A 23,394-nucleotide genomic window follows, 5' to 3' on the forward strand; every position below is an offset into this window, starting at 1 on the left:
ACTCCTTGACATCTATGAGGGCGTCGGTGAGTCGCTGGCCTCTCTTTAAGTAGGTGTCATATCATCATTTTCCTTTCCTTTCCTCGTAACGGAGAAGATGGGCGTGGCCGGCAATGGACATTGTCATGTCTGTTCAATTCTGAATTCCGATTGGATAGCTATTCCATCCAAAATAGTTCTCCATGAGCAATTGGAATAAGAGTGGTAAAGTAACTAACATGACAGTTTTCAGTATGTAATCTACGAAACACTCCGATACCACGTAACGCAACGCAACGCAAAAAAAAATGTGTTCGCTTATAAATCGTCCAAATGTACTTTACTGCATCTGAATAACGCAATGACGAACTTGAGCAATCATAATGATAAGTAGCGAATGTTCTATGTTTGATTTTTGTTAAGTGTACGAATATGGAATTGGGTCAATTTTAGACAAAAATTCAATACTTTTCCATTAATCCAAAGATTTAAGCAAATGAACACAGTTCTCGAAAACATATTCAAATAGTCTCAAGTCAGAAAAATGAACAAACTTACTTTATCGATCCTACGTGTCCCGCAGACGAAATTCCACACATTCCGCTCTTACCTAGTGATCCTTTATAGAGAGATAAGCGGAAGTATAATGGAATGATTTGGCAACAGACCAGCAGTGCTGATTTTGCTCGACGTCGAGAATAATATTGTAACACGGACATGACTTCCTCATTGCTAAAAAGTGTAAAAAAATCAAAAACTAAAAATCGCATTGACAAAAATTCAAAAATGTAAAACATTTAATTTTTTGCTTCATGCGAAATTACTTTTACCGAAATAATTTCAAGTGGATTACATTACTCCTCAAGAAAAGTTCAAAACAAACATAACGCATGTTCGTTTGGCTCACACTTTGACAGCTCTCGCTGCTCGATTGGCTCACACTTTGACAGAAATGTCAACTTCCGCGAATCTCTCTTAAAAAGGATTACTACTCTTACCCAACTAGATTTTTCACTTTTAGAATATTTAATTCCGGAATTACAAAACGGCGTAAGTAATAATTTCAACTATCGCAACCCAACCGCTACTTTCACCGCTCCGTTGTATGGAGAGACAAAGTGACTTAACCACGAATCAAAAAAAAATTTACTAGTCTACGTCGGTTGACGAAAAATAAATAAATAAATAAATGAATAAAAACAAAACACTACTTGAGCCGATTTTACACTGGTAGAAAAACGTCGAAAGTAACTGAAAGAAACGGCTTATCATTTTGTTATAAATTATAACTTATAATTATTTTTGTGGGAAATAACAGAAACTATCTAGTTTTTGAACGCGAGCTGATTGAATGCAAAACTTAAGCGATGTACACGGCGAAAAAATATTAAAAAGGTGATTCATTTTAAAACAGTTTTAGAAGACAGGTTGTGATTCTTCTTAATTAATTTCCTTAAAACCGTATGAAAGTTGCTTATATCGATTTGAAAAAGTAATCGAGAGTTTATGATTGCCAAACAATATATGACACCTATGACCTCCGTTACTGATAAAGTACATCGAAGTGCATGGATCATTTAATAGTTTCATAACAACTTGATATGAAAACAGTGCCCCGTACAAAAATGGCATCAAGTCACTGTATAATGGAGATTTCATCTCAGTGCATTCCTTAAAATGAACCATTCCCCAGAATGAACTATTCTACATATATACCAACTTTTAAGTTTTAAAAAATCTAATTAAAAATATTAATTTGAACTCCAAACAAATTCCAAAAGTCGTTTTCAAGTACAAGAAAGCCGTTCGTAGTATCATGGTATGCATCTACGAACTGATTAGCTATAGTATGTAAATTGGGCAAAATAATAAGGTATTCATTACTATTCTGCACATTGAAGTGATACACGATTCTTTACGCCATGTACCCTTCTTTCAGTCTTGTCCTATATAGGTCTTGGCAATATACAAGGAAAGAAGGAAGGGTCTCGTCAAAGCCACGTTCATACAAAAATCATGAGGGGAGGAAAGAGGCGTCTAAAATAAAAAAATGACCTCGTGGTTTATGGAGAACCAGGGTTGGGAAAAATCTTGAAATTCACTCTACGTTATCCAAGCAAAGCAAACCACAGTCAGCGAAGCCAGTGAAACTCACGCCCATCGCTGCTGTAGGCAAAAAGCCTTGATAATAGCAAAACAATCCAAAATTACTGTAGAAAAATGTTCTAAGGACTGTTCATTTTATAAAGTGGACACTTTGGACATGCAATATCTTTTTAATTTATCAATGAAATCGAAATCGGTTTTCTGTACATCGTTCGACTAATATTGTACAATGCTGTGGTAATAAAAAAGTTACCAAAATATTATGATTTCACACTAATAAGGCACAACGTTTAGAACGGTCGATGTTTGGAGGTTATCAAAATCAAGGATTATTAAAAATCGGCAGGAAAATTCGACAATTTATATTTTTTATTTTCAAAAAATGGTTGTACTTAGAAAGCATCATCAATTAGAAGCTTGCTAAAAAATATCAAGTTATTTTTGGAGATGCAATTTGGCAGATATCATAAAATCATTTTTTATCAATTTTTTTTAAAGAAAAATATCTTAAATTTAAATAGAACTGATATGAGTAGAATTTTAAGGTTTAAAGTACGTCCAGACGGAAGTAATAATATAGTATTTATAATAAAAATAACTTACGCCTTCATAGAGTTGCTGATTTAGTCCCCACATCATATTTTAAGCACAATAGAAAAACAAATAATTTATTTTCAGAAGACCACTCAAAGCACAATGACAATCATCAAGATTGGGAACACTGCTTGAATTAAATCAAATTTATTTTGCATGTATTATTTTCAGAATGTGTTATTCTGAGACTACCTATTAAAATATTTTGAGAAAAACGCTTACAGTTTGCTCTAGATCGATAAACATGCGTATATAATTTTAAAAGTATGGGATTTTTCAATAAAACGACCATAAAGAGTAAATTTGGTACCCAAGAATGCGGTTAAAACTCAAGATTTTGTTTTTTTTATACATATATAGTTTCTTTAGTAATCTAAACCAGTTTTGAACACGCTTATTACTTTACCTTTTTGCTGGTAGTAAAAAGATGGTGTATCAGCAAATTTGACCATAAGGAATAGATCACTAAAGTGACTCAGCGTCAGGAACTGATGGAATATTATTGATGTTTTTAAAAGCTCTACCTTAAGTTGAATAGTAAAGGATACCTACATACAATTTGTTCATTAAATTTAGGAATTTTTTCATGCGAAAAATAATGCTTAAACTTGACGAACAGTTTTTCTTAGGAGTTTTTGCAAAAACTATTTAGTTCTTCAACCGAAAGCATTTTGTAAGTTTCTGTATTTTCATAACATTGTAGAATAATAGTTGAACGATACACAGAAAACCGTTTACGATTTCATCAATAAATAAAAAAGATAGCATAAACAAGGTGTCCACTTTATAAAATGAACAGTCCTTATTTCCCGCTGCATTTCCCGCATTTAGAGCATTTAGAGCCTTGAGAGGAAAATAACCATCATCGTTTAACAAACTTTCAAAACCAGTTTTTTTGCTCACTATTGAGGCAATGTTCAAGAAAATCTATCATTGTATTACACTTGCTATCTCTAATTCGATGATAGATTGTACCTTTCGGATTCATAGCATTACACAACCGCACGGTTTGAGTTTAAAAATACTAATCAATTTTATTCATAATTTTCTTAAAGCTAAGTTCTCTTGAAAAAACCTAACGTTTATGTATATAAGAATGGAGGAGGTGCCAGCACGGAGGTCTGTAATTTCACCTACTGCTTACCCGAATCTACTGGGTGCAACGCACTCAGCATGGTGCAATTGATTTATTGATGGGCACTAGAAGAGCGCATAATAAGCATAAGTCGCAAGGGTGTTTCGTGAGAAACACTTTTAGATGATGTGTAGGAAATTTAGTGGTATCATATGGCAATGAGTAGTTCACTCTCTACTTTATGGATTACAAGATTTCCTTGCGGATTCATGGAAAATTGAGTGAAAAAACTTTTTTTTTTAATTTTTAATGATTGCTGATGATTGAAGGATGGATTCTTGAGCCTTCAATGACACTAATGATTTAGGAAATTCATGCACCCATCTTAGGCAACTTGATGAGATTCACGTTTTTGAACTACTGTACTGGAAGAGCCACGTGAGTTTCTCGAAATTCAAGCCTCTTATCGCTAAGTTCCCATGACGATGTCAGTGGTGAATATGAAATATTTCAAGATACTGATACTCACCACTGATTGACGCAACTCGTTGTGTGGCGGCGCTAGTGATTGTAAGGAGTTTCAATTTGAATATTTACACAGGTTTTCAGAAAATGTTTGTTCTAGCATAAACATCTGTTATCTGTGCTCTTACTATAAGCTAATCCGCGAAGAACAGGTAGCATTTTAAAGAAGGCATATAATTCTGATTATGCCAAATGTCCGTATGCCAAACGTATTTATGCGAAATGTCCCACCTTCGGCCTAACTAGTAAAACTGAACTTTTAAATTGCTTAATACTTATCTTCAGATTGAATTCAAGGAAGGAATCACCTCAAGTGTGTGTCAAATATGTTCAAACACCATCACCGAGTTCTACGAATATTCTGAAAAAGTACGCCATCATCAGGCAATCCTGGAAGCTGCAGCATCCGCTATAATGACCGGAGATGAATTATTCCCTGCAAAGATTAAAATTGAGTTGGACTCTGATACGGGACTTCCAAATGTGAACCAAGATCAACCTCCGAAAATATCTGAACCCTTAATCACGATGACGGAATCAAATGACGATATAGATTTCATAGATAAAATGTTGCGAAAAAAGAAAGAGGATGCAACGGATCAGTTTATCCGCCAACACTTGAAGCTAACCTGCGAACTCTGTGGAATCGTGGCTCCGACATTTCGAGAGTTGCGATATCATTTCCTAGATGAGCATCAACGTCAATATGCCTACACAAGGTGCTGCGGCAAAAAGCTTACAAGCAGACAACTTACTGTAGATCATATCCACTATCATCTCGACTCGAATGTATTTCACTGCGCAGAGTGCAAGGACGTCTTTACGACGTTTGCGACTAAAAAGGCATTAGAGTTACATAAGATCTCAAAGCACAGCGAACGCCGCATGTACAAATGTGATCGCTGTCCACTGGCTTATGCAAATTTAGATCTCCTACAAAAGCATTCGAAACGGCACGAAATGAATGAATGTATAGAATGTAGGAAATGCTTCCCGACCAAATCTGCTTTGGACGAACACATGGAATGTCACATGCCACAGGAGTGTACTCAGTGCAAGAAGCTTTTTACGAACCGGACCACTCTGAGAATCCACATAGCCAACGTTCACAACAAGGATACCACGTTTAAATTCGTCTGCGAACAGTGCGGAAAGCATTTTGCAAGAAAAATAGCATTCCAGCGCCACATGAACGAGCACGCAGGAATCGAAGCACCAAAGGTTCAGTGCACAATCTGTGGCCGGTGGCTAAAGAAAATGTACTACAAAAATCACATGGATACTGTTCATGGTAATCGAGAGCGGGTGCACGAGTGCGACATCTGTCACCGGATGTATCCGCATGCAGTCGCACTGCAGAACCATAAATCGAAAGCGCACATTGAGCCGAGACACAAGTGCGAATTCTGCGGGAAGCTGTTCATACAAAAAAATCGTTGGCTGGTTAGTGGAGTAGATGAATAGTTTATTTCTAGAACTAATCACTCGTACACATTTTGCAGGATCATTTGACATCGCATACGGACGCAATGCTACATTCGTGCGAGTATTGCGGGGCACCGTACAAAACTAGGTCTAACGTGCATAAGCACATCAGGACGAAGCATGCAGTTGAGTGGGCTGAGAAAAAGAAGCGTGATCAATCGATGGCCCCGGAAGAAACTTCGACTTAGCGTTAAAGGTGGGTTCGTTTTTAATCTTAAATTATTCGTATATAAGCATTTTCATAATTACCTAAATGTATGTATTGCATTTACGACCTTTTGAAGATCGCCCCCATGTAGAAACAATATTTACTCATGTATCAAATTCATTTAAATTTTCAAATGTTAAAGAAGTGCGGCATTTATTTGTGTTTAAGTGAAACTTAAAACTTCGTGCCTTGTCTGGATACGGTTTGTAGTTGTTCATATATGTTAGGAAAATTTTGAATGAAGTCCTACACTGCCGTGAATCGTCAGTCCCATCTGGATTTTCGTCAAAATTGAGTTGAGTTCAGTTTTCAACAAATCTTCCAAAACTTTCAGCTCCACTAATGCTAATGCTCCACTTATATTATTTGTTCGAAAACAATAGGAAAAAATAGCAAATCAAATTGTCCCATTATGAAAAGTAACCGCATATCAGTCCCACTACATATTTCCGCACCGTGTTACCGTCAACGTACCAGTACCCGCTCATGTTCCAGTAGCCCGCTCACGAGCTTAAAGAGTAAGGTAATTTGAATAAATACATAAACAAATGTCCACAGTATGATTCAATTTGTCGATTTCAACCGTATAGCGGCCATAGTTTTCAAATTTACTTTGTGCAAACTTATCTTTTTTCAGTGTGAGCGGGCCACTGATCAGTGTGAGCGGGTATTTTGATCATTTTTATATTTTTCTCGAAAAATTATCGTAGCGAAAACCAAATTGCGAAAGTTTCCTTAAGATTTGAACATATTCCAATCCTCTGGAATTTTTTGAATATTCGTATGGAAAACAATTTTTTGCAATTTCTCATCGTAATAGGCTGTTTTTCATCACGCCAATCTGTCATGAAACGGCCTACTTTCCTGCACTGAAGTATGGAGTGCGGGAATAGTCATTACCTAACTGAAACCAGTGCTGTAATGATTCATTACGCAACGCTTTCTCATTACGCAACTGTTTTGAGTTGCGTAATGAATCATTACCCAACATTTTTTCAGAAATTGTAAAATAAAGGTGAATGCATTCTGATATAATTTCTGATACCCTCAAGTGATCTTCTACGATATTGCAAAAAATGTTGTACGTAACTCGTTGCAGAACTCGATTTTTGCAGCACTCGTCGTAATTATCCTACTCGGCAAGCCTCGTAGGACAAATTTACGACTCGTGCTGTAAAAATCATCATTCTGCAACTTGTTCCGTAAACTACTATTTTGCAATTCCGTTGCAAATCAATCAACTTTTCATTGAGAAGTTGATCAACATAACGGCCTACTTTTCCTACTGAAAAAAACAGTGCTGAAAAGTGCTACTTTTCAGCACTCTTTTCGGTGCTGAAAAGTAGCACTTTTCAGTACTGTTTTGGTAGGCATCAACCGAACAACCCAGTCTCTTCATGCCATTTGTGCTTATTTGCGCGGCGTGTGGTTCGAGACGAGTCGTTCTCACCTCGGGTGATGTGAGGCGACTAATGTTAATCCAATGGGAGCGAGTCGACAATTGTCCCTCATTCGACTCGTCTCGCCTCACATGCCGCGCATAATAAGCATAATTGCATCTGATTCTAGATCCGTTGTGCGATCTGATTCCAACAGGGGCCGTCCATTAACCACGTGATCAGTTTTTGGGATTCCAGGCCAACCCCCTCCCCCCTCATGGTCATTTGTCCATACACAAATTTATAAAATTCGTATGGACCGTGATCATTGGCCAGACCCTCCCTCTCCCCATGAATGACCATGTGATTTATGGACGACCCCACACAGGCTGGCGATTCTGATTTGGAATCGAATAGTCCAACATTTGTGCTGTGCTGTCTTACCTGGTATCGATAGGAGCGTGAAAACTTGTGACATTCATGGGTAGGTACTACTGTATCACAGCCTACGTGATTGAAAAATACTGAATTGATACAACGCATAGATGCGTGCCCACGTGGGTTCTCTTGAAATGTTTGTTTGTGCTTTTTGGGTACATCCAGCTGGAATAGCATTTTTCGAAATAGCAAAAAATGTTGCAGGCAACTCGTTGCAAAACTCGATTTTTTCAGCACTCATTGTATTTTATCATTATTAATCATCATTTTGCAACTTGTTGCCTAAATAACTATTGGAAACTTCACAGCCCATTTTCTCAATGCCTACTTTTTACAGATGGGACTGACTTGCGATGCACGGCAGTACAGTAAGTGTAGATGTTCCTTATGAAAATCCCTACGGAGATTATTGAAGAGGTGAGCTTCATGGTCGGACCTTAAAATATTGGTTCTGAAATGTTCTACGCAGTTCCACTGGCTGAACAAGTTTTAATGCTAGGGAAACATTTTTTGTCTGCTCAAGCTGCTAGCGCTTGGTTATGAACGTACAGTCAACTCTACTTTACTCGATATTTCCTTTAACTCGATGGAATGTGCGGTCCCTACAATTACGCATACTTTGATCCCTTTGAAAGTCGATACCTCTCGAATTCGATGTACCTTAAGCTAAGTATGCTGTTTCGCTCAAGAAAAGTAAAGAAATTCCTTGACTGAAAGGGTCAAGAAATTTCCTACAGATAGCCCCCTTTGAAGTGACATTTCTTCTCAACTGCGTACTGCGATCAGAAAAAAGTGATTTCTCGCGTTAAGTATCATAAGGGCGTATCTGCAGTTTTGGCGGGAAATGAGATTTCGTAATATTTGAATTATATAGGACCGAAACCACAGACAAACAGACGTCACACTCTCATCGATGTCCATCGATCACCTTTTTAACGGTCGATTCAAATATATTGTAGGTGGTCAATCCACCACCCGCAGCTATAACCCTACCAAAAATTATTACTAAAAACATTCTAGAAATACCATATTTTCAAAAACATAATTTGACGTAACTACAGAACTGCAATGGGAAAAAAGATACGTCAGGCGTAACTTTTCTGATCATCATCTGTTGAAGTTACGCCAACTGCGATACTGTTCCGTGTTTACAAAATGTCTAACAGAAAATATTTACTGCTCCGTATTATTTCTTCATTTTACACAAGATATGGCACAGTTGCTAAAGTTCGATGCATTCGGAGATGTAGTATGGTTTACACCTTAAGAAATGGTAAAGGAATATACTGCAGTTGAAGGTAAGTGATGTTAAAAAAGCAGTCCAAACATTTTTCAGTAAATTTGTGTTACCATCATTGAACACATCACAGCGGATTCCAGCACATGCAATGTTGTAGGAACATAAAAGGACAATCTGGAGCCAGTGTACAATAACTCGTAATAATTCGATCAAATTCTGGTTAAAAATTAACAAACTTTCCCTGTATCTTAGCCGTAAACGATACTTGAGCACCAACATGGGCCTCAAAGAAAGAATTGTAAATATGTCCAATGTGTACGTACTTGAGAAGCGAGTTCTATTCCAGTAGGCTTGAAATTTTAACAAAAAGTTATTAGAGACTCTCAGACTCTGTTTAGTGTTATAGAAATTGTTAATTTATCATAAACTAATGATTTTGCTACGTGGCGTAACTTTTTCCAATGCGACATACCGGCGTAACTACAATTTATTTCATTTTCCAGCATATTTTACGTGAATTTCATTTGGCACCGGATACTCTAATGTCGTTATAGTATTTGTATAAATTTTCAGATAAATTCTCTTAAAAACAAAAAAATACGTGAATTTCTTGTTTGTTGAAAACTTCAATATCGATTTTCTCGGTTTCTTCCAAACTGCAGTTACGCCCTTATGATACTAAACGCGAGAATTTTCTTTACCATTTCTTGGGAGAAATTTTCAACGCATCTAGATAGGCGATTCCTTTTCTTGTCAGTAGCAAACCTGCCTTTAAACCGTATCCGCCCAGAAAATGGGAATAAGTTCAAATTACTGCCATTTTGGCAATTCTTCAATTGGAATCCTTAGGCAATTGGAAGTGTGTTTCCGAAAGCCCAAGTAAGCGAGTTCTGTTTGTACGTTGCCGGTATGATTTTTTTCTCTCGGCTTTCGTATTTGCTGGGCGATGTGTTCCGAGCGAGTACGGTCTGTGCGTCGCCGGAACATTTTTTTAATCGGTTTTTCGTATATGCTGGGCAGTGTGCTTCCGAGATCCCCAACAAGCGAGAACATTTTTTTTTCTCGGCTTTCGTATTTGCTGGGCTGTGTGCTTCCGAAAGCCAAAGGTTTCAAATGCAGAATTCGGTGAGTTTTTTTTCCAATATGAATATAAATATTATTTATATGTGTCAGAACGTCTACCAAACGTATCCTATATAGCCTTTCCCACTCCATTAACATTCCACAATATTCCGTAACACCTATGAAAAATCGTACAGTTCTCTGCATCTTTCTTAAGTAGGTGTTCATTAAATTTTTATCATTCCATTTAAATATATTTATAATTTATATTTATAATAATAAATTTAAAATTTTTATCATTCCATCTAATTCCTCAGCAATCGCAAGTTTTATATTCTGTAAATAAAGATTAAAATAATATGTTAACCAGTCCACAATCCAGGAAGTCTCCCATCTGCGCCTACGGTAGCCAGTATTTATAGCCCAGGAATCAAATAGGTACGAACAAGTAAATGGTACCTGAATCATACGATAGAATAAAGAATACCGCTTGAGTTAGGTAGACATAACAGTCCTTTTCCCTATAGAAATTTCTAAAAACTCTCTAGACACCTACACGTTACAACAAATAAAACAACGGCCAAATAGCCAACGGTCACTCCTCTGCGCCTGAAGGGACGAATGACCTTCGGGTTAAAGTTCCTTTCAAACAACAACAACCTCTGCGTCTATGGTAGCCAGTATTTATAGCCCAGGAATCAAGAAGGTACGAACAAGTAAATGGTACCAGAATCATAAGATAGAATAAAGAATATCGCTTGAGTTAGGTGGACAAAACAGCAAGGACGTAGCCAGGACAGCTCTCGACTGTTGGGGGATGCGTCAATCGTGTCTAAGAGTCAAGGGTCCGTCCCAAAACTTTGAGTTTGACAAAGGACGGGAAGGAGGCAACCCTCATACAACGGTCTAGAACTGTACCACCTACGAATTTGTGCGAATAGGGTCCTAAAATGTTTAATGAAATCTTGTTTTTATTTAATAATACGAAAGAGCATGTTACTGCAACTACTTCAGCAATTTTTCCCGCTCAAATAACGGCTATATCATATTTAAACTTTAATTTCAAAAATGGGTCCATGAATGAACCTTGACACACAGACAAACAGACGTCACACTCTCATCATTTGTCTGTGCTTGACACTTTTGATCATGTTTGACGTTTGCTTAGTCGACAAAAACAACCGGGGAACCGGTTTACCTCCTCGCCTTCGATAGCCTTATTTCGTTGGTGGCTCTCCAACACTCGATGGATGGTGGGTTTTCAGGGGAGGGGGCTTCCTCCGTCCACTTGATACGGTACAGTATTCCGTTCCGGGGTCACAACACAATTAACACACGCGACATTTACAAAACACATTTATTAGACACTACATTTATTAACTATACAAAACATTTAGTTTTCGGCTTATATTCTAAATCGTTCATCTTAATCCTAACACAAAGTAAACAAATTAAAACTTCCCGCGCTTAGCCTCCACTCACGATAGGTGGGTCGTTGGAATACATCTAACACTACCTATCCTAAATGGTCATCATCCAACCTCGATCGATGCGATGATATTTCTTCGGGTCCACTGAGAGTCGGATCGTTCCTTATCGCTCTCTTATCACCGGTTGCGATATTCACCACTGCAGTAGCCTTACGGGTAGCCGCAGCAATATACATGGAGCCATCATGTTGCGATCGCTCCGCTCTTGGCTCCTCTCAGCAATGGTCACGGCGACCACTGACTGCCTGACCAACACAGCACAATGGATCTCGTTGCATCCTTGCTCGCAATGTAGGTCACATTTGTGCATTGCTATATGGGTCGGTTGGGTTTGCGATATGGGTGATATCGGTTGGGTTTGGTGTCAATACCAGACAAACACCACAGGGCTTCTATTTTTAACACTGGGGTTGACATTTCGGAAGGGACACGCAAAACAAAATACACCCAAAATTTGAGTTAATGCCAAGGGGTGTGACAAAGTCTTAAAAAACATAAAAAAATGTTTTTTGGACTTAAACAAACGAAAAACATTAAAAAGTTGAGTAAACATGTGTTTTTGGCCAAAACTTAAGCGTTTGGCACTAAAATTGGGACAGGGCTTATTGCTCAAGACGAAGCAGGCCGTCATTTAAATATGTACGCGTCGTTGATGATTGTTGCTAATTCATCTCACAATTTCGAATCAAAGAAAATCAGTTTGTTTTGGACTCACACAGCTGAAAGAGTAACAGCACAGACAAACAGACGTCTTACTCTCATCGCTGTCCATCGACCAACTTTTTAACGATCGATTCGAATAAATGGTAGGTGGTCAATCGACCACCCGCAGCGCTCGCATCGTTTTTGTTCGTGTTTGACGTTTACACACTACCGCCACCTGTTGGTCCATCGGCCAACTACAGTGGTTTTAGCATTGGGCGTACATATTTTCGCGACTATGATTATGATCGCGATTTGTTCTAAGTGTTACGTCTGTTTCTCTGTGGTAACAGCATACCACAGCATACTTTAAGCATAGGCCAGGGGAAGTGGTTCACCTAGAGTGAATTTATGTCAAAGAAAATGTAGATTTTGCATGAGAATTGACAGAAAAATGAATGAAGTTCATCCACTTCTCCTGGCCTATGCTAGCGCGTGCAATGATACTTTTTCAAGTCAATATAAACTATCAAGACTGAGTTTTATCACTTTGAAATGCAAGCTGAAAAGTCATCATTTTTGCTAGAATTTTCAATCCCGGGAACATTTAGTTCTATTAAAAAAAGGATTGACCATCTATTTTCAAACAAAAACTTCGCCTTCGTTAGCCGAGTGGTTAGAGTCCGCGGTTACAAAGCAAAGTCATGCTAAAGGTGTCTGGGTCCGATTCCTGGTCGGACCCAGGATCTTTTCGTAAAGGAAATTTTCTTGACTACCCTGGGTATAGAGTATCATCGTATCTGCCCTGCTAAGAAGCTCTCAGTTAATAACTGTGGAAATGCTCATTGAACACTAAGCCGAGAAGTAGGCTCTGTCCCAATGCGAACAAGAAGAAGAAGAAGAAATCATTATAAGCAATAACCTCACTAGATCACTAGTTATATTTCGATGTTGATTTGTTGTTTTCCGAAATCAAATAGATTATGATTAAATGTATATTCTTTTGACGATATGTATTTCTAAAAATGATTATAAGCTATACTGAACAAAGGATTTTTCGAGGGATCTTTTCCATAAATTGAGTAGGATTATATAATTTTCATGAATGCAAAATTCACAATTTAGGGTAACTTGGTGTAATACGCCCCAACGGGGCATTACGCCCCTTTTCATTTTCACGGGATTGAGGCTTCTTTTGCACGTATTTGTGGTCATTTATCTTAAATATTTGCGAAAAAATGATGTTGCACATATGAGAAGTAGAAACAATCAATAGAAATTCTTAAAATTTCCAAAATCAGGTTTTTGGTGTAAAATTATGCGTCCGATAAGCAAACCTTGCCGTAAATGAAGCCCTTCCTTTACTATTGTACTTAATACAAAAACTTTTACCTGAAGACGACTGCTAATGGACTTTTTTAAGATTAGCAGGTGGTGGAATTCTTCTTGGAAACATTTCTACAACGCTGTGGAACTTTTTTCTATGAGAGGGGCATATTGCCCGGGTTGTTTTGAAACGTAAACATTGGGACCGTTTACAAAATAACATCTTGTACACTTTTTTGAAGCAACCTGGAAAGAGAGAGTTGTGTGCAGAACATGGCCAACTTTATAAGCAACACATTGACATAGGAAACTTTAGAAATGATCCATTGGCTACTGCGATAGAGCAGTTTTTCCTTAAGGGGGGCGTATTACACCTTTTTACCTTACAACATAGAGTAAGGTGGGGCAAAAGTTCGACCTTAGTGGTATAATCAAAGTTTCCAGGAAAACAATAGCAGTTTAAACAAAACAAATACCATACAGTGAACCTTCAACATATCGGCTATAATTTTGCCCATTTTTAGTTATAACAGTTTCAAAATTGATTGTCTTATTCGAACTTTTGCCCCACCGGTGGGGCAAGAGTTCGAATCTAGTGTGGGGCAAAAGTTCGCTGGCTAAAACACAAAATATCGATCCTTTTATGACAGGCATACTTTACACCAGCCGTAAACTTAAGTTGGACGAAAAATACACACTAAATTGTCATCAAAAAATTGCCCAAAACTGGGTTAATTGTAATATACTCAAAAATAGCAGTTTTTCGCAAAACTAAGTGGAAATGTAAAATTTTGGTGACAGTTTTCACACGATCAGACAAATTTAACTAAATTTGAAGATAATATGTGGGTTTAAGGCAATTTGCAAATTTTTCCGTGATTTTATACATGGGTCGAACTTTTGCCCCACTGATTCGAACTTTTGCCCCACTATGGGCCAAAAATTGTTTTCAAGCATTTATGCAAAAACTAATACACCTCAAAGCAACCTTATGATAGGCCTAGAAACGCCCTTACATAAAATATTGAAAAAGAGTTTATCTTCAATTCGTTCCATGCAACGAAAGTTTGACCAAAAATTACAATATTCACGTCGAAAAACAACAAATAGCCATAACTTTTCCAAATCTCAATCGATTTTTATGATATTTGGATTGAAAGTCTCTTACTTGAATAGCATTGGAACCACCATGACATTTATAAGATTTGTTTTGAATTGAGCTAGAAATATTAAAAAGAAACTCTTACCCCACTCGAACTTTTGCCCCACTTTACTCTAAGACTGTAGTTGGTTTTATTCCAGTGCTTGAAGGGATTGATTCAATTTTGGTAAACATTATTTGAATTTCATACAAATTCTCAACATTAAGCTCCTCATGAACTTATGCTCAATGTTATAAGCTTTCTTGTTTTGAAGGCTAACGATTAAAACTAAACCAACAGATTTTTTTTTTAGAAACTTAAAGTCACAGAAAAGAGAAGAAACAAATACAGATTTACTGGTATAAAATAAATGTACATGAAAAACAAGTAACTTAAAAAAGTAAATTTCATAAAATTCATAAAGTACATTTTCCTAAGTATAACACAATTTTACAGCGCTTCAATATCATAATTTTGACATTATAAATTATAAATAAAACTTTCAATCCGTGGACTCAATGACATTTCAATTTACACAATGACAGCTCGTTCCGTAGTAAAATTGGGGTGATTCAAAAGTGATTCCCATACTAACTTCAAACGTGTTTTAAAAATAGTTCCAGGGCACGAAACATTATGAAACTTTGAACTCTGGTCCAATTTGAAACGTAGAATCAGAATATGTTAAAAAAAAAACAAAACAAGCCAATTGCTAGTGTTTGAGTTCTCTGTGAAATATGTGGTAAAAAATAATAAAGAACCATATAAGCGAAAATTCAAAAACCCGAAACACACAAAAAGAAGAGAGACGTAAAGTAACAGAAAACGCCATTTATTTAAAGGTACACCGACAGTTTGTTATTTCTGGACAAATATTGGGTCTTGAGACTTTTTTTTATATTTTTGAATTGAAATAAATACATTTTGTACTTCTAACATGAATTTCTCCACATTTTTCCACATTTTTGGCTAATTGACGTAAATTACAGAAAGGGACAGCATCGTACAGCTGATTAAAATTTGGCACATTTGTTTATTGTTGTTGGAAATTGAGTTTTTTGAGGTTTTTACGATGTTTAGTCTATCTGAGTTCTGATCCACGATCTTCTCGCAGTGGAAATTACTCAGATTTCTCTGGGGATGTTTTATCGTTGGTGCCATCTGTTATACGAATGCAAAAAGGAAGCTTTGGCAAAACACTCCTAATTAATTCTGAAAGTTCTGCTCAAATACTCAAAGTAGCAGGCTAGGTTTCAGTAGGGATGTAAAAACCACAAAGATGAAGAAGAATAATGCTGTTAATACAAATACACAGCAACGGAAGCATGTTGGTTTTCATATTGAATATAGGTCACTGATTAGCGGTCTATGACGGTATTCTAATTTAAACTGCAAAAAAAAGTTATATCGTTATATCAAAGACAAATTAAAGACCTCCATGTCCCTTGCAGTTGCCCAAAATTTTATGGCTCATAAGGTAATCTAGAATGCCGTGAAAAGTGTACTGCGATCTGTCAAACTTGGGTACCTTTTGTACTACCGAGGGACCAAATGCAGTACTAGAAGTGGTACCCAATCTGAGCCCGAGTGTGACGGACCTGGTTATATTGTGGTAAAAGTTACGTTATATCGGGGGTACGCTATTTCGAGGTTACGTTATATCGAGGTATGACTGAATGACGAAAAAAAAGTCGTTCTTTACCAATTATAATTGCTTGATAAATAAACTAGTGCCTACGTAATTTGAAATATTTTCTTTTTAACCTTCGGGCTGTCACGCTGTTGTACTTTGTACAACAGTTGTGATTTATATGCTATCATTTTGCAACAAAGATATCTATCAACAATAAACCAAAATGTATTCCTCAAGAATCTCCTTAAGAACAATGCTCGACAGTTTTTATTTACAGTATGACCCTTTATGATACCGTAAAATCAACAAATGCACATAGAAGTCGCCAAGCATGGGAAAATTCACTCACTCACCCGAACGCTACCGATAAAATATCTGCAAAGTATCTGCTGCCACCGAATGTTCAGTGACTGCCGAACGCTACTAGGATGAGCGCAATCCCGACGAATCGCAAACGATTGAGATAAATCGAAAATGAAAAGATATACGGAGCGGAGAGAGCACCTATCCGCTCTTAAATAGGAGACACGAAAGAACGCGTTCGCCATTCAATCACTGAATGCTTTCTGCGAAATGTACAGATTTTTCGTTCACTGAATCATTTCGCCTTCGTATTTCGTATTCACAGTCAGTGAACGCTTTTCAGCTTTCAAACACATGCCATTCGTGTGGAATCGGAATGTAAAGAATCATTCGCTACAGCAATCGGATGCTTTCGGCACAAGGAGTCGGTAGTGAATCATTCTGTTGCCTTTTTTTCTAACTTGTCGCTCGACGAACAAGAAGAAAGCGCATTGGAAATTGAAACACTCAGCTTAGTTGGAGAAACGGCAATCTCGCTCTTGACCGCTTGTGAAAGTGAGCGAGAGAAACGCAATATTCGAGTGAATGTTTCCCATGCTTGGAAGTCGCATAATAATGAATGCACTATATACGGTTCGAGTAAACCACAGTTTGAAATCGGTATATCTCAAAATCCAGATAATATAGAAACTTGGGGTCTTTAGTAAAGTTGTTCTGGAGGTGAAGCGCTATCTGATGGTACCTCATATAATTCGGAATATGAGCGCTAGGTGGCACTAGTCGGCATGGAAGTTTTAGTTTTGTTTTGCAGATATTTCAGGATCCTGACCATTTAGAAGGATGGCGTCTTAGGCAAAGTTGCTTAGTAAGTTAAAGGTTATCATTGTTCGAGCTAGTTGATTCAAAATGTTGCCACTAGGCGGCGCTAGTGAGCATGAAACTTTTGTTTGCAGATATCTCAGGAGCCTGACTACTAGAAAGTTAGTGTCTTCGGCAAAGTAGCTCAGTAGCTCAAGGGCTATCATTATTTGAGCCAAGAAATAAGATATTTTGCCACCAGGCGGCGCAAGTGAGCATGAAATTTTTGTTTTGCAGATACAGCAGGATGTTGACTTTGTAGACAGGCACCTTCGGCAAGGTTGTTCAGAAGCTCAGGGACTGTCATTATTTTACAAAATCTCGAACTGTAAGGATTAACCAAAGAAAAAATTTGAGCTACTCAACAACTCTACCAAAGACACCATCTTTCTAAGTGGTCAGGTTCCTGAGATATTTGCGAAACAAATGTTTTATGCTCACTAGCGCTGCCTGGTGGCAAAATTTTGAATTAACTAGCTCAAACAATGATAGTCCTTGAGTTACCGAGCAACTTTGCCGAAGACGCCATATTTCTAAACAGTCAGGTCAGGATCCTGAGATCTGCGAAACAAAAGTTTCATGCTCACCAGCGCCGCCTGGTGGTAAAATCCCGAATTTCTTGGCTAAAATAATGATAGCCCTTGAGCTACTAAACAATTTTGTCGAAGACGTCATCTTTCTAAGTGGTATGACTCCTGGGATATTCGCAAAACCAAGGATGTTGTACAAAGTACAACGCGCAACTACTCGCGTTACAAAAATTCGTGCGACGACCGAAAGGTTAATGACTCTTAGCATTTTTTGTAACGGACAGTTAATGTTGACGTTTTGCAATATTTTCAGTTATTTTATTTTTTATTAAAGTGATAAACTAAATTTGTTAAGAAAATTCATCCCGTACTTTTTGAGTACAGTTGTAGCAAGACATGAAACATAAATTTCGAACGAAAATTTAAATATTTTACCAGATTTTGATGGATTTTTGTGAAAGTGCGCAGAGTAAGGGGCGGTCACGGTGTATATTCATAATTCCTAATTCCTACTGCTAATATCACTAATCATCATCAGAGATGTTTTGCTCCTAGGCTTCGATTCATCTTTTATTTTTCCACCTGTAAAAAACACCTGTTTTTTCGCTTTGTCGATTATTTCCGTGAGGGACCAAAATCCGTACAGCACCGAAATCCGTACACCTAATTATCATTATTTTGGCATTTAAATAGCTTAATATTCAGTATTAAATGGACACATCTAATCACAATAAGTTATAAATTGCTGGAAATGCCAACTGTAGGGGTACCGGGGGCAGTATGGACACCCGGGGCAGAATGGACACCCCCTGTATCTTTGCATAAGCGAATACTTTTATACTTTAAATGCAAACAATATTTCAGTTGCCTGTCGGGCGAGTAAATTATCCACTAAAATTTCAGAAAAAATGTTCAAAACATTGATTTTAAATAGAAAAATTGAGCATGTTTTTATTTGGTTTGAAAATTATAACATTCACACCTCACCAAATAAGGTTTCAGAGGCAAATGACTGCAAGTTGACCGATAATGTAGCTCTTGATTGATTATTCAATTATTAATTCAAAAATATAGTAGATTTTTTCTGGTACTTTAAGACATTGAAAAACTTATATAAAAATTTCTTATACTGTTGGGGCAATATGGACACCGGGTGACAAAGTAGAGCTGACACTTCAAAGAGAAAAAAATATAACTTCAAATACAAAATTATCCAAAAATATTTAGCATTCAATGCAATGATTATGAAGTGGAACCACAAATCAGTTGAAAATCGTCAATTCTTGATTAAAACTATCCTGGAGGCAATATTGAAAGCATCTCTACGAAAAATGTCGTAAATTGGTTTTAATCATGTTTCCAGTGGCACAGTGACCTGTCACTATGGTTTCCTGAATATGAACTCCATTTTTCGAGGTTTTGAGAACGATCGCGGGAAAATTTTCCTATAAACATTAGGGTGTCCATACTGCCCCATGGGGGTGTCCACTTTGCCCCGCTAGCTTGATGGCGACTATCAAATATAAGCTTTTTTTAACCTATTTTTGAAAACAAAATATTTTTTCCCAATTCAATACAGTACCAGATTAACGGCCTAACTGACAAATGTAAACAAACTGAGTTTTATTCACCTAACACTTTACTTGATAAATCACAATCATATAATTCACATCTGTTCCTTAAAAATAACGTTTTTCACGAAATAAGTGAGGAAAACATAAAGGCGCATTTGACATTCTCTTTCGATACAAACTCTTATGTCAATTTTGCCCAACTATCCCCCTTGCGGTAACCGGGCGCATTTGAGATTGAGTGTGGCAGCAGGGCGCATTTAAAACTGAGTGTGCAGAAGGTCGATAGTGAAGAAGGTTCGTGTGAAAGAGCGTAGCAAAACGGCGAAGCTGATGATTGTCAAACCAGAAGGACGAGGTCAAAAGGCGCAATCGCTGCTGTCAAGCTGAAGGAGACGAAAAACCGAGGGGCGCAACAATTCTAAATTTTGATGAATGGCGCATGATGGATTTTTATTTATTTTAACATGTTATTCATAATATGTAAATAAATTAAATGTTTTGCTGCAAAAGTAATATTGTAACGGATCCTACAAAAATGCATCATGCGATTAAATTGATCGGAAACATAATATAGAATTAAAATTACATCCGCTGAACTTCAAATCTATTTTTCTGAGAATGTATTAGGCTTCACATTCGCCCTAATTCTGACTCTGTATTGAATTATGCAACCATGTTTAACAAATGCTTAAGAACTCTAAAAAGCATACTGCATATAAAAAACAGTATAATATTCATTCCTCACAGTCACAATAGGCAAATTCCTTAGGGTGTCCATACTGCCCCGTGTCCCCCTATATAAGTAGGCCATGATTTGAAAATTATAAAAATCAAAACGTGATTGCTTGCCATTCTGCTGTGTGGTTTGTTTTCCTTCTTAGCGATTTGCTAATAAAAGTGGATATAGTTTTCAACAGATTAACAGTAAAATTCCTAATTTTTTGAGCCCGCTGCCTTTCACGATGTCTTTGAATAGTAAGTACTTGTTATTCCAATGCAGTATATGCCGTTTCTGACCAGTACAATAACTATTTTTTTAGGTTTATTGTACTGTACGGATTTTGATTCATATTTTCAATTTGAATCTAAATGCGTACACAGGAAAAGTTTAACATATTTCATCATCTTCTTCTTCTTTCTGGCGTAACGTCCCAACTGGGACAAAGCCTGCTTCTCAGATTAGTGTTCTTATGAGCACTTCCACAGTTATTAACTGAGAGCTTTCTATGCCGATTGACCATTTTTGCATGTGTATATCGTGTGGCAGGTACGAAGATACTCTATGCCCTGGGAATCGAGAAAATTTACCTCACGAAAAGATCCTCGACTAGCGGGATTCGAACCCACGACCCTCAGCATGGTCATGCTGAATAGCTGCGCGTTTACCGCTACGGCCATCTGGGCCCCTATTTCATCATGTTCTATCAAAAATACATGATACTCATGGGCCTTCCTTAGCCGAGTGGTTAGAATCCGTGGCTACAAAGCAACGCCATGCTGAAAATGTGTGGGTTCGAATCCCGGTCGGTCCAGGATCTTTTCGTAATGGAAATTTCCTTCACTTCCCTGGGCATAGAGTATCATCGTACCTGCCACACGATATACGAATGCGAAAATGGCAACTTAGGCAATGAAAGCTCTCAGTTAATAACTGTGGAAGTGCTCATAAGAACACTAAGCTGAGAAGCAGGTTCAGTCCCATGGAGGACGTTATGCCAAGAAGAAGAAGAAGATGATACAATGATGCCCAAATATAGCACTGGGAATTTGGAGAAAGCCGTTGAAGCATTGCGCAATGGCCAGCATTCCGGAAAGCCGCTGATGCTTTTGGTATACCGAAGACCACTGTCAGGGATGCTGTTACAAATCGGTATGCTAAAAAAAAAGGTGCTCCCACAGTTTTCACAACCGATGTGAACTGATGGACCCTTGCAACTGCCGCAGCAGGATTGCCGGTGGGTGAAAAGCAGGTATATTAAATCTGTCGATTTTGGTGATGTCTGTTCATTTATGCAACAGGTAACTTCGTACGTCGGGAGTTAATTTCGTACATCACTGCTGTTATTCACATACAACTCACAGTATACGGTATGCTAATGCAAAATATGTTATTTTGCAGAAGAATTACAAACCATGAAAGTGCTCTTAGAACACAATGTTGTCCAATTTGGTATGTAATGTCAGTAATAGAGAGAAGAAGATAAAAATGCCATCTTTACCATTCAGGTTTTGAATTGTAAGTAGCTGTACGGATTTCGAATCACACACGCAGCGAACTGGGCTATCGAAATTCATACATTTTGCCTTATGAAAGATGGAAAGATTATCGCAATACGAACGCTTTATGTATCGTTTTAGCATCACTCCACACCAAGGCGTCGATAGGCGCGGGGTGTACGCACGAGCCTATCGATGGCAAGGTCCTTGGTTCGATTCCAGGTTGCCGCGAAAACTATTTTTTTTATTCAAATTTCGGTTTCATAAGGCAAATTTATGAATTTCAACCCGATTCCTTGTGGCGAATTTTCATAAGGGGTTCCTATGTTTATCGACAGTCCATTTGCCTGAGTGCAGTGTACGGATTTCGATTCAAGGCAAGTCATTTTTATTCCTATTTTTTAATGATTTCTGTGGAGTACGGGAATGGTGAAATGCATTTAGTTGATTTTTAATATGTGAACTCAGTTGTTATTACCATTGCAGTTACATTGGCCCTTTTTAAATGTTTTTCTCGAACAAATATTGAAGGTTCGGAGAACGTGCACCTTACGTTCTCATAATTTTGTAGACATTTTCAAACTAGTCGATAAATGAATTGAGAGAAGAGAGCAGATTCTCAGTCATTCGTTTTATTCTCAGAATCATTATAAAACAATTGAGTACTTCTCTCTCAAGATTTTGTGGAGAGAATAGGTTCGGATTTAGGTTGAAAGTCTAAGCTGAGTCAGTTTGAAGAGAATAGCGATCGACAACGGACGCAAAATGGAGCGCGGTTTCGACGAGTCAACCGGAGATGGTTTGGCGGGAGCTTACGTGGTTTCGGCCGATCACCACGATAGTTCGGAAGAAAGGGAAACATTTATTGTTCCCTCCGGACACGACAGTGGCGCAGCCGGTAGCTCTACCGGAACATCGAAAAAGTAAGTGTATCTCGACTCCCCAAAATTTGAAAAAAAAAAAAAAAAAAATTAAAGTAAAAATAAAAATGAGACTCCGGTGGAAATAGACGGAGATCTAACAAAAAAAAAAAAAAACGCGAACGACTCCGGTGGAGATAGACGGAGCTCGTCAAAAATCAGACTCCGGTGGAAATAGACGGAGATCTGCAAAAACTAAATCAGACTCCGGTGGAAATAGACGGAGATCTGCAAAATGACAAATCGGACTCCGGTGGAAATAGACGGAGATCTGTTAATAAACCAAAAACAATGAAAATTGAGATCTTTTCCGGTGGAAAAGACGAAGTTGTTTGAAAAGAATCAATAAAAAAAAAAAATTAATGGAAATGAATCACCAAAAAAATCGAAAATAAGAGACAGAAATAGACAAAAAAAGGAAATCTCTAAGCAAAAATAAATTTTACAGTGCCAGCAAAAAAAAATAGTAAAAAACAATCTCTTGTTAAAAATTAAAAAAAAAAAATAAAATAAAATTCTTTTGATGAAAACCAAAGGTAACGAAAGCCTATTTCCATGTAATAATATACAAAGTTAAAAAAAAACTAATATGAAATACAATCAAAGAACGAAAAAAAAAATACAAGTGGATTTTTTTTTGCATTTCAGGAAACTATCAAAGAAAAAAC

At 37.4% G+C, this 23,394-nt stretch overlaps 1 protein-coding gene across 2 annotated transcripts in view; it reads left to right on the forward strand.

The window, feature by feature from the left end:
• The window catches only part of LOC5578171 (zinc finger protein 37 homolog), a 31,752-nt gene extending 8,358 nt beyond the window's left edge, over window positions 1-23,394 (forward strand). The window contains exons 2-4 of one of the 2 annotated variants that reach the window (XM_021840382.1): window positions 4,565-5,722; window positions 5,782-5,960; window positions 23,375-23,394. In XM_021840382.1, the coding sequence (XP_021696074.1) occupies window positions 4,565-5,722; window positions 5,782-5,952 (1,329 nt within the window). In that variant the 3' untranslated portion in view covers window positions 5,953-5,960; window positions 23,375-23,394. Of the gene's footprint in view, window positions 1-4,564; window positions 5,723-5,781; window positions 6,114-23,374 lie in introns of those variants that run through there. The other variant, XM_001663693.2, reaches the window with a different exon arrangement.

This window comes from Aedes aegypti, chromosome 2 (genome assembly GCF_002204515.2).
Source record: "Aedes aegypti strain LVP_AGWG chromosome 2, AaegL5.0 Primary Assembly, whole genome shotgun sequence".
NCBI classification, from domain to species: domain Eukaryota; kingdom Metazoa; phylum Arthropoda; class Insecta; order Diptera; family Culicidae; genus Aedes; species Aedes aegypti.